At 38.0% G+C, this 12,120-nt stretch overlaps 1 protein-coding gene across 3 annotated transcripts in view; it reads left to right on the forward strand.

Annotated features, from left to right (window-relative positions):
- PI4KA (phosphatidylinositol 4-kinase alpha) overlaps positions 1-12,120 on the forward strand; it is a 67,014-nt gene that overhangs the window by 787 nt on the left and 54,107 nt on the right. For 2 of the 3 annotated variants that reach the window (XM_026091950.1, XM_026091952.1), the window contains exons 2-11: positions 2,469-2,585; positions 4,165-4,258; positions 4,952-5,040; positions 5,548-5,620; positions 5,963-6,222; positions 6,860-6,926; positions 8,884-9,032; positions 9,666-9,731; positions 10,781-10,877; positions 11,273-11,464. In XM_026091950.1, the coding sequence (XP_025947735.1) occupies positions 2,469-2,585; positions 4,165-4,258; positions 4,952-5,040; positions 5,548-5,620; positions 5,963-6,222; positions 6,860-6,926; positions 8,884-9,032; positions 9,666-9,731; positions 10,781-10,877; positions 11,273-11,464 (1,204 nt within the window). Of the gene's footprint in view, positions 1-2,066; positions 2,363-2,468; positions 2,586-4,164; positions 4,259-4,951; positions 5,041-5,547; positions 5,621-5,962; positions 6,223-6,859; positions 6,927-8,883; positions 9,033-9,665; positions 9,732-10,780; positions 10,878-11,272; positions 11,465-12,120 lie in introns of all 3 variants that reach the window. The other variant, XM_026091951.1, reaches the window with a different exon arrangement.

Below are 12,120 nucleotides of genomic sequence, written 5' to 3' on the forward strand. Positions count from 1 at the left end.
CCACGCGTGTCGGGGTTGCGTGTGCGTGTTTGTGACTGTGTGTGGCAGGAAAGGCCCCACGCGTGTCGGGCTGCGTGTGGGGGAGGGGAGGCGCCACGCGTGTCGTAGCCGCGTGTGGGAGGGGAGGCGCCACGGATGTTAGGTGAGGAGGCGTCAGGCTTCCTCTGTGGAGGAGGCGTGTGGTGCGCGTGGGGAGGCCTCCCACGCTTGGGCCGTGTGTCGGGGGTCGCGGCTGTGCGCGTCGCGGGGCGGTGGAGCAGGTTGCAGCTGCGTGTCAGGAGGGCTGCGCGTCGTGGCCGTGTCATCCACGCGTGCATGTGCGTGGGGAGAGGCAGGGACGAGTGCGGGTGTCTGCGCGTGAGCGTGTCCCGTTGCGGGTGGGAGCGGCGGCCGCCGCTGCGCGGGGCCAGGCCTGGTGGGGGCTGCACTGGCCGTGTAGCCCAGCTCATCGCGCGAGCTGTGCGCGTGTGCATGGGGGGCTGCTGTCTGAGCGCTGCGCGTGTGCTGCGAGCTGTTCTGTGGCCTTTTGTGGCTCCTCTTTGCTGAAACATAAATAACTGCGTGGGTTGAGGTGTTGCTGTGGGAGGAGGGCGCGGCAGTCGCGTGCTGGTGCGCTTCACAACATGGAGAAAAGCGGTCCTCAAGAGCTACGGGGTGACTGTGTATCCCAGAAGTTTATGGAACATAGTCTTGAGGCATAACTAGCTTGATTAGCATAATTAGCTCTGCTTGCTTAAACCCACATATCAGGTTAAATCAAAGTGATGCAATTACCTAAAGGTGAAAACTGTCCGATTAAGATGAGGATCGATTCAATGCAAACCTAAATAGGTGAATTTTAGTCTTGGAACAGTTCCCTTTGTGGGTCTTTATTGCTCATGTGAAACAGCTGGTTTGTTCAAATTGTGCAGGAGAAGAGGAATAGACAGCCTAACGTTTTGGTAGTTGGCTTCTCTGTGCATAAAGTGGCTGAACTCCTAAATTGCCTCATGTGTTAATGAAAGATGATTAAATTGTTGAAAAGTACAGCTCTGTGCTGATGCTATAGTACGTGACTTATTTTTGGCCAGCTGTTTCAGACTTTTTTCTTAGTTCTTGTTCTGGAAACTTGCCACCAGTCTGACAGCTAACTGTAAATAATTCTTTTACATCCCACTATTGGTTCAGCAGTATCCAGTGATTCTGTCATTTATAAGAATGTATACCAGGAGTTAAATTATATTAACAGTTATATCTCGTTAAAGGTATTTACTCATGTTTTTCAGAATAATAACCTGATGTGGAGTACATGCATTAAAAGTTATTTTCCAAAGTTTGTATTTCCTTTGCTGTACTTTATGTTAAGCAAGAGGATTATTCATACTAATTTACAGGTTTTGTAATTACAAGGTGTCGCAGTTTAAGGATCAGAATCTTACCTTCCACTGGCCCCCCAGTAAGTTCTTCTAATCCTCTAGGGAAACAGTTTCTTGGTTTAGAAATTTCAAGGCAGGGTGTTTAAAGTGGGTTATCTAAATAGGAAGGGACTTGACATTCAAACGTAAGTATTCATTATGACAGTCTCTTCTTGGTAGTATTTATTAACATCAAGGAGATTTATGGAAAGTCCATATGCTTGTTGCGTTTTCCCCCTTTTTACTGTTCTGTAGGCAAACTAAATATCTGAGGGATTTGGTATATTCTTCAGTTGTGTGTTAGCTGGGTATGGAATGAAATAAAGGGTAAGTAGTGGGGAAAATAATAGTTCTGGAAACTTAATCTGTTATGTTAAAAGGATTTGAGCAAAAGTCACACTCATCTAAGCAGCAGAGTTTATTTTTGAGTGCTGTGTACGAAGGAAGCATTGGTGCAACTGTAACAAAAGCTCCACCCACCTGGTTCTTGTTTACAGGGATTGAGTAGATACCATATGTGTGCCTATTGCATATTTCTTGCACATCCAAAATGCCCAATGAATTAGTTGAAGAAAATTTTTAAGTTGACCCTCGTTGTGGTAAGAAGTTTGACACTTATTTGTAGATTTTTTTCTCTTTTTCTAATATCTGTCATTCTTCACTCTTTCCTAGCCATTAGATGATTTCATTAAAAGACTGATGACTAAATGAGGGGTAATATGGCCATCTGATTCCCTTCCAGAAAAGGGAAATGCTACAGTCCACTTCAACTATAGGAAGTCTAAACGAGTCTTTCTGAAAATTGCAGCCTGTCAGCTTGTTTCTCTGCTGTGAAAATATTTGCAATTGCATTAGCACTACCCAGGCCTATTGCTTGGCGTGCTCTAGGGCATGGATGTGATGGCCTGCTCTCTTCTCCATCAGTGAAAAGCTGGGGGCTGTTTGCATTGCTCTCTTCAGGTCTACTGGTGGGTATTTGAAAGGTAGTTTTAACACATGTACTGTTGTTATTTTGGATTGCGTTTTGACATTTCTGGTCTTATTCTCCTGGCCTTTCCCTCCGCTTTTTTTCAGGTACAAAAACTGCTCTGTATGTGTCCAGTGGATTTCCACGGGATTTTCCAGTTAGATGAACGTCGTAGAGATGCTGTAATTGCTTTGGGAATCTTTCTAATTGAATCTGATCTTCAGGTATTATTTTTTTCTGTCCCATGTTAACTGCATATAACAGAAGGATTTTGGAATAATTCAGATATAGTCATTCAGTGAATGAAAAGTTGGTATTTACTATACATTTGAATTACTGTAGTGTCAAGAACCTTAAAATCATGAATGTGTTACACATATGCAAGTGTCCTTCCTCTAAAGAGTTGACTAAATACAAGGTCAGAGATAACAGATGGATACAGGCAGGAGAGCACAAGGAGGTAAGGACAGTACTGAGGAGTGTGATGAACAGTGGTCATGGCACTGTCACAGCCAAACTGCTGTCCTGTTTTTCTGTGGACATCATAGCAAAACACAGCTTATTAAGGAGGGAAAGGAAAGGTTAAATTGCTTTACAGAGGTTTATGGGGGAATGTAGCCAACACAAAAGTGGTTGCTTGCAAATCTTAAAAAGTAGTTGATGAATTGACTCTATGGCATTGAATTGGAGATAGTAGATAAGGGAGGAGAGTGGCTTTTAAAAGGAAGCATGAGGTGTAGAAGTTCCTTGCTTAGAATATGTGGTTTCTGAATATGAAAGTGAGAAAAGACTTCAAAGGTGTAGGCAAGCTATTCAGGAGGATTTGCTCAAAACATATGTGCCATTGCTTGTCCTTTCCACACCTGCCTCTAAATGATGGTTATGTTCAAACATACTCCTGCTCCCGAAAGTCAGGTGTGTAATGGCTTTTTTTATATCTAAAATAAAAAGACAGAACTGCACATAGGTTGCATTGTGTATGAACATCCCTTTTATGTCCATGCACTAGGAAGCTGTCAGCCTTTGTGAAGGGCTGGTTATATTCCCTTTGAACTCTAGTAGTGGTATTTTCTTGCAGAAGAATGAAAGGATGTGCTTAGTCCTAGGTCCAAAGTCATTAGACATCAGTTTAAGTCCTTCAGTGTGGATGGGATTTGGATTAGGCCTGAATTTCCTTCTGTTTAGTGTCTATCTAGTGCAATATAGTTGAATAGAAACAACTTTATTATCAACTTTGTCCTTTTTGTGTTGTTTTGTGTGGTATGAAGTTTAAACAAGGTAACTGTATTAATGTTTCTTAGCATTTTTTGATGCCTGACATTTTCAAAACCAGCAGTTAGTATTAATTAATCCAATCCTGTAAGGAAAAAAAGTGCAGATTAGGAAACTGAGGAGTTAAACATGCGTCTTGTGGCTTGCCTTGCCTAAAGCTGTGGGGTAGCTTCCATATACTGAGTTGGGACCTAGAACTTCTGATTTTCTAGCGACTTTAAAGTTATTTTGTGACATTGCTGTGTGTTTTGCTGTATACCAATGAATGAGTTAGAGAAGAAAGATCCAGAATAATACTTAACCTCAAATTTTACAGAGAATGAACTGTTGCTTAGAATGACGTGATTGGATTTATAGCACTGAATTAAGTGGTTGACTTATCTTTGCTTGTGTTGAAATCAATTTTGCAGTATTTAGGCAGCCTGTAGAGTAATGTAGCTAATGTACTCTTCCTCCATATCTCCAGTATACCTTTAGATTATATTGTTCAACTTTTCTTCTCCATTTTAAATAAAATATTTTCCTTTTCAGCACAAAGATAATGTAGTTCCTTACCTCCTTCGACTTCTGAGGGGTCTTCCCAAAGTCCAATGGATAGAAGAAAGCAATGCACGGAAAGGCAGAGGTAATGTTTGGGTTTTTTGATTATTCTCATGGAATACCAGCTAGGAAATGGAAATAATGAAGGTTATTCAGGACATAGTACAAGGGGAGGTGGTAAGTCCTGTTGTGTCCTCAGCTGTTGACATGACTGCCTTTAAAATTGATTGTTCTTTAGAAACCAGGGAGGAATTTGATAGCTCCCAGGTTTCCTGTTTGACTGCTTTGTGATAAATTGTACTTTCCAAATAATTAAGCACTCAATACATTTTAATGCTAAATTGAAAGAAATTATATAGTAGCTAAAGCAGGAGAGTGGAACCTGAGATTTGTATGCTCTGCTTTTAGTTTTGATACTTAGTTGCTCCTTAAGCCACTTAATTTCTTGCTCTCTTAAGGTCTCTTAAAATGAATAAAAGAATATTTCTTGTATCACAAGGGATATTATAAAATTTAATTAGTTTAGTGTTTTTTGAAAATTAGTTGAAAGCCTGGAAAACTTTTTAACAATTTAAAATATTCTTTTAACATCTCATGCTTAAGTTATGATTAGACTGTACTTTTAAATCTTATACATGGTATTTATCTGCAGATAATTTCGGAACTGTATGACATGGGGAATCACTTAAGTCATTTTGTTGTATTAGTATTTGTTCTTTATATGTTGATTCTCTCTGACAATGCTTAAGTGACTAATTTTCCATCTTTTATTTTGCAGGCTTGCTTCCAGTTGCAGAAAACTTCAGCTTCTGCTTGGTGACGTTGTTATCAGATGTCGCTTACAGGGATGCATCTCTTAGGGAGCAGGTAAAGTTTGCTCTAAATTTGGGTTGATGTTGTACCCAGTTCTCTAATTCTGCAAGGCTGAGAAATGTCTAGAGAAGAGAGTACCACATCTACTTTCTTTCTTGCAAGACTATGTATCCTTTTGCATCACTTTACTTGTGTTAATTAACACAAGTAGGTCAGGTACTCAGAAGTTATTCATAAACCTGTTTTCACTTCTGACAGTCAAAGGGTGTTGATCACTGAGCCCAGCGTTTTAAAATTCAAGTTTTGATATTAAGGTTAGGACTGCTGCAGTTTTATTCTGCTAGTACACATCAGTTAGCTGAAGACTATTTATGCTAAGGAAGTTGCGTTAAGAAGGAGGGCAATGTATTTTTTTTAATCACATAACATGAAAAAAAATCCTGTTTAAAGAGATCCTTAAGTATTTGCGAGTTTCATCTGAGTAACTGTAATGATCTAGTATAAAGTAATAATAACTCTTTACCAAAAGATGTTTTTGTACCTCTGTCTTGACTGCTTTAGATTTTGGATGCAGTTCTGCAAGTAATGCAGTTTCTGCTGGGAATGTGCCAGACCCCCCAAATGCATGATAAAGGTACTGTTAAAATAACTCTTTATATTTTTACTGTATCTTTAACTCCTGTCCTCTGAACTTCTCTTGTGTTTTCTAATTGTCAGGATCACTTCTGAAAAGTGAAAAGCTTTTTCCTTTGACCAAGACTTTTCTTACCGCATATTTTCTTGTTGCTGACTAGTAAATATTGAAGCTAGAAGTGTATTAGTTTACGATACCTTTGTGGTTTTTTTCCCTGTTTGCACAAGTAGGTCTGTGAAGCACATTTTGCTGAAACGCTGTTTAGTGAACTGGTAGCAAAAATGGGGAGAGGAAGTTTTAAGTTATTGCTGATATACAGTTATATCTATTTTTCTTTTCCAGAATATTTATGCAAATATGCAGTACCCTGCCTGATAGGAATTTCTCGAGCCTTCGGTCGCTACAGCAATTCAGAGGAGGCTCTTCTATCAAAGCTTTTCCCTAAAATTCCCCCGCATTCCCTTAGAGTTCCAGAAGAGCTTGAAGGAATTCGACGACGATCGTTTAATGATTTCAGATCAATTCTTCCCAGTTCTCTACTCACTGTCTGCCAAGAAGGAACATTAAAGAGAAAGGCCAGCAGTGTATCTAGCATCTCTCAGGTCTGTATGACTTGCTCTATGATGAAGTTCTTGCTTAAATTATTTTGTGTTCTTGGTGGAATTAAGACAGCCTTAAGCTTTGGATGTGCAGACAGTCTCTTAACACATTATTTATACAGATTCAGAGATCTTTATTTTGGTTCTAGAGCTCTTCCTGAGCTACAAAATAATTAGTGACAGTTAAACTAACAATTGTCTTATTGTGGAATGGTTGACAAATCCTATTCCTTATGTTACCCTCCTGAGAAAAGAATGATAATTTATATCTGAGAATTTGGGAAACTGGCACTTGATGGCTGGAGTTTTTTCAGAAGTGAGCTCTCACTGGTTTCAATAGGAGCTGTGGGTGTTCATTGTCTTGGGGGAAAATGAATTCAGATGCGTGTTCTGAGATCAGTTTGCCATTGGCACAGTTATGTGCAATACAGGAATCATCATTCTGATCTGTTTCCTTTAATCAGAAGCACTGACTAGCTTTCTTTAACTTCCTATTTTTGGTTGAAACTGGGCTGTTAGGCCTGGCAATACACAGTTCCTGTTATTTTTGCTGGAAGCTGTGTATCTTTATAAAATGTGTGAATCTGTTCTCTGGGAGATTTCTTAATGTTTTATAAATATATCTTGTGCAATGTTTCAGGTTAGTCCTGAGCGTGGAATTCCCCCTCCCAGCTCTCCTGGAGGATCTGCAATTCATTACTTTGAAGGTAAATTGTTTTGTGAAGGAACAGTGATTCTTGATTTTTGTTATGCCTTACAGAAAACTTTGAGAAGCAAAATCCCTTTGACCTCTTTCTTTGCCCTCTAGGATTCTTATAGTAATTCTCTAGCACGTGCTTGCTAGGATTCTGAAAAATTTTGAACTGTAAAGACAGTAGGAAGTTGTTATTGCTAACCCCAGTGGTTTCCAGGCTCAGTTGTTTCTGGCAGTCTTCTGAGAAAGACATGATTTCCTGACTGCTAAGCTGTGCCTAGAACTGAAGAGCTTAATTCAACTAGGCCAAAAATATTTCACGAGATTAGGCTGAGTAACTTTCAGAAATAACTATTAATATTGTGCTTCACTAGACAAATTGGTAAACTAGAGTCTGCAATTTTAAAACCTCTCTGGCATGTTGTACAGATTCGAAACAACTACTCTGTTTGAAGTAAAATTGATATAGATCATTGTGTAAGCTCAAGTAATTTGCTGAAGTGAAAAATTGTCCTTGGAAAATCAAAGTGAAAAATGATACAGGAGACACTGAAGCACAGTACTCACTAATATATATCAGTTACTGTTTCCCAGAAAGGACAGATTTGAAAAACCGTCCTGAGTTAATAAATGAACTCTTAACCACAGGCTTTTGGTAGAGTTCTAGCTGTGACTTCTATACTGTGACATGTCAGTGCAGGGCTTAAATAAAACAAGTCTTGTGTGAATCAAGTGGAGAACTCGTTCTGTATCTAAGGTGTTTTGGTGTCTCTGTTTTTGTCTGTTTTCTGAGGTTTTTAACAGTTTGGGTTTTCTCCCTTTCTGGGTCATTCTCCTCTCTGGCTCCCTGGCTTAAATTAACTTCTTCCACATGACTCTTCTCTTTCCTTCATGTTAATATTTGTAGAGGCATCTGTCTTCCTTAATCATATCACTGGGGTGCAGGGTAATTAAAATGTCATTGTTAAATGACCAGGTAAGAAGAGACCTGTTTATCCTCTGTCCACCCTGTTGCACCAACCTGTAACTCTTCAGCTTTAGATTCTTCATGTTTTGAATTAAATAAAAAGGGGGGCGGGCAGTGGAGTAGATGGAAACAGTAGTAGAAGAACACTAATTGTCTTAAAACCATTGGTGGGTGGTGCCCATTTTTGTAAAAATTGCTGAATCATAATAATTGTGACACTAACAGAATTATCATTCCTCTAATCAGAGTTTTATTTTCAATGCTGACTTCTACCAGATGTTTCGGATATAGGCAACCCTTGTATTACTTCCCATAATATACTTTGATAGTCTTATTTTTCTGAAGCAAGATTGATGGCCTTGTTTTTTTTTCTGGCCAAGGCTAAGGGTTTAGAAAAAAGAACTGAAAATGATTTGTTTTGTTGTTGTCAATAAATGGTGCAATAGTGCCAAAAGCACTGTGGTTAACAAATTATTGCTTAATAAAATATTTGAATCTGAAAAATAATTTGATTTCTCTTATACCTTCAAATTACAGTAGTGAATTTGCTCCTCTTCTAAAATGAAAGCTCTGTGATGTGTTCACTTGATCTAATACAGGAGGGATCTCTGCAAGATGGTGTTGACTTTGTTCTTTGTACTTCTGTGCTTTTAACCAAAATGGCATTACAAATGTTTTTAGGTAAATGGTATTTTAGGTAAATGTTTTTTAGGTAAACGGGAAAGTTTCTTGTCAGCAGTGTTCATGACATGAATGCAAGTTGCTAAAATGAATTCTTTCCAAGTTATTGTGAATTTCTAATGAACACATTTTTTCATTATAGTTTTGTGTTTTGATTTACCAGTAGATTAGCTGAATTGAGCCTCTTCATGGCTTTTGAGTTAAAACTTAGCTGTGTTGGAAATAACTTTTTGAGTAGTGACTAAACATTGCCATTAAAGAAAATTTATATATCCTTCCCTCTCTCCCCAAACTTTATTTCTTGTTTCTTTTTTCTGGTCAGGTTCATACCTTCCTGATGGGAGTGCACTAGATCCTGATTATTATTTTTCTACAATCAGCTCTAGCTTTTCAGTTTCTCCTCTTTTCAATGGCATTAACAATAAAGAGTTTAATATCCCACTGGAAATGCTCCGCCAGCTGTTGCACATGGTATGTGATGGGTTGCTATGAAGACTGCAGTGGGATTGGGTTTTCGATATCCATGCTAGAATTAAATGTAGTATTTGTTTGGGCTGAAGAGGAAACTGCTCTTAGAATTGCATATAAAAGGCTGTGTTTGGTTATCTTTCAAGTTTAGTACAATGTGATTTCTATGACATTTAACATCATGCTTCAGTACTATTCCTATAAAGCTCCCATATGGAATGTGAAGAAGTTGCAAAATCAAATAGTGCTTTTGTCAAGTTCTTCCTGTTTGTGTCTTGCAGAGCACTTGATCTGAGGTAGCTTGTGTCCTGTTGGTTGTTGAAGTAGAGGATTGTTTTCTGCAGTGAGAATAAGATCCTTTTCTAGAAGGAGTTAGTTGCTGGGAATTCATGCAAGTAGACAGAAGCTGGTGGCTCTGCCTACTTTCTGCACCAGCTGTTCTGGAACAGGGCGCAGAAGCCCAAATACAGTAAATCATGTTGCAGCCAGAAATTCTTGTAGACTTAATTTTATATGACAGTTTGCATTTAAGTGACTGGTGTTTCCTTTGGACGGGCAAAAATTGTATTGTCTTCCTAGGATTTTTCTTGATGAAACATGAATCCTTTTTTTTTTTTTTTTTCTCCTCCTGTGTAGGTAAAACAGATCGTTGGGGATTCTCTTCTAAAGAGCTTAGATGCTGTTGTAGCTGAAGTTGCAGAAGTATGTCTAAATTCCTTTTCTAATGACTTGAATACTTTTTTGTCTTAATAATTAATACTTGGAAATACATTAATTAGTCTTTTCTGTTTTAATAGTTAATACTGGGAAATACATTTATTAGCCTTTTACTTATGTACGGTATATCTCCTCTTTGCAAAATACTCAGTTCCTGTTTGATCTGTTCTTTCAGTTTTTTAAATTTAGCCTTGGACTGTGGAATGGGAGACGGGGAGAGATTTTCCACTAATATAAAATAGTTTTCCTCTTCAATGAACCATTCCACTACTTGACCTCTATTATCCCACTAGATTACAGCATTAATGGCTCAAAACTAATTTACTGTAGATTAAGATCTTTGTTGCCTGTTCTAGTAATATCATTGTCTTCATGTAAATAAAATGTATTCTTTTCCTTTTTCTGGCTTGGAAATCACTGGTACTGTTGTATGTGTCCTTTCTGCAATTTTTATAGTATTAGAATCTGTGGACCTTTACTTGTAGAGGTGGCATATTGCACAGTATACGTGTTTCTGTAGGCCTCTGAGTCATCGTTCTCGCCTTCCCTAGTTGCAGTTATATAACAGCTTCTGTCGCATCTAATCAAGTTAGTCTTACTTCAGTGGAGGCATCAGCTTGAACGGAGTATGTATTCAGCTGTGTGGGAAAACAACTTTGCTGTTCTTTCTACTCTTCTTTTGAGTCTGCCATATTTGAAATATAAGCCTAAGTGGGAACAGCTTCAGTTCTTCCTTCTGCTGTCCCAATAAAATGAGGTTTGAATCTTTTTTTTTTTTTTTAACAACTGTCAGACAGCTTTGTGCTCTTTGAATTGAAAAACTGGCTCAATCTTATTTAATGGACTAAATGGTGATAGTTTTCCTTTTGAAAAAAGTAGGGGGAGAAGCTGTGAAGTTACTTTTGGTACCCGTTTTAAATGCTTATTTACCTTCTGGAGAAAAATGGTTTCATGATGAATAAAAACATTTTTTTTACCCATATAATGGGAATACTTCATTTTGAAACTAGCAGATTGTTTCTTCTCTCTTACAGATGGGTGCTAACACAGATCTCTATTATAAAACATTCAGTGACCCTCTTTATGTTGCTCAGTTTAAAATGCTGAGAGACACGTTATACTATATGAAAGGTATAGTTTTTTTTTTATTATTTTTTGTGCATTATGCTTAGAATACAGAGTGTTGTCTGCCTTGTTTATGCTGTGTGAATGGTGGGGGTTGCACTTCCTGGGAACTTCATGTGTGCTATACAGTTTTTGATGTGTTTTGAAATGTTTTCATGTAAAAGATGTTATATAAATAGAAAAAAAAAAAGTATTTTGGGCATCACTGAAAGGAGGGATAGTTGGCATTTCAACTGGCTGATTACTGGTGGACTTTTGCTGTGAAACTTATCTTTCAGGCAGGGCATAAACTTTATGAAATCAATTCATTCATAACAAAGCAATGAATTTTATACCCGCTGTCATTCTGATGCACTGACTCCCTTCCTCTAGAATAATGGTATTTCCTTTTATTTCCTTAGACCTTCCCAACTCATTTGTGAAGGAAATCCATGATTTTGTGCTAGAACAATTCAACATCAGTCAGTCAGAACTTCAGAAAATTCTTCATGATGTTGATCGACTGCACAATGAATTGAGTCCTTTGAAACTGCGCTGTCAGGCTAATGCTGCCTGTGTGGACCTCATGGTGTGGGCTGTGAAAGATGAGCAAGGTGAAGAAAACTCTTCTGTCTCTTTGGAATGTCTTTTTTTTGAAAAAACTTGTAGCAATACCTTACGCAGTTCTCTGAGCATAGTTGATATTCACAGAAATTTAAGATAAATGTCAGTGGGATCCACTTTGCTAGTATAATCCAAGAGTCTAACTTTCATCAAAGAAGTCATCAAGTTAGCTAGTTAGACATTTCTTCATAGAAATGAAAACAGAAACATCCTACTGGTTCATCTAGAGCAGACTATGAATATTTGCTGCCTTATGTGCTGCTATTTATTTTCTAAATCTTTAATTATTTTTGACTGAGTACTGCTATTAATGTCTTAAATGATTCTCAGTCTTTTTTTAAAGAAAATATTTTCTTCATTGCTATCAGTGTTAGGAAGCTCTTTCTGACTTTTCTTTTTTTATTGGTCCCATTACATCCTCTGAATTACGTGTAGGATTTTTTTCCTTTGAACCTTGCAATACTTGATTTCTGTCAAATGAGCAGCACCCTCAAAATCGACTTTAAGTACTGTTGTTCCCTCAATCATAATATTTGTCAGGGCTGTTCATTGCAGATATTAAGTTTCCAAAACTGTTTTTTCCCAGAAAAAGTGCTAAATATCTTTGAGGAATTGTAGGATGAGGAAAGTGAATGACAAATTCTCC

Source organism: Apteryx rowi, unplaced genomic scaffold, assembly GCF_003343035.1.
Source record: "Apteryx rowi isolate R43461 unplaced genomic scaffold, aptRow1 scaffold_93, whole genome shotgun sequence".
In the NCBI taxonomy this organism is placed as follows: domain Eukaryota; kingdom Metazoa; phylum Chordata; class Aves; order Apterygiformes; family Apterygidae; genus Apteryx; species Apteryx rowi.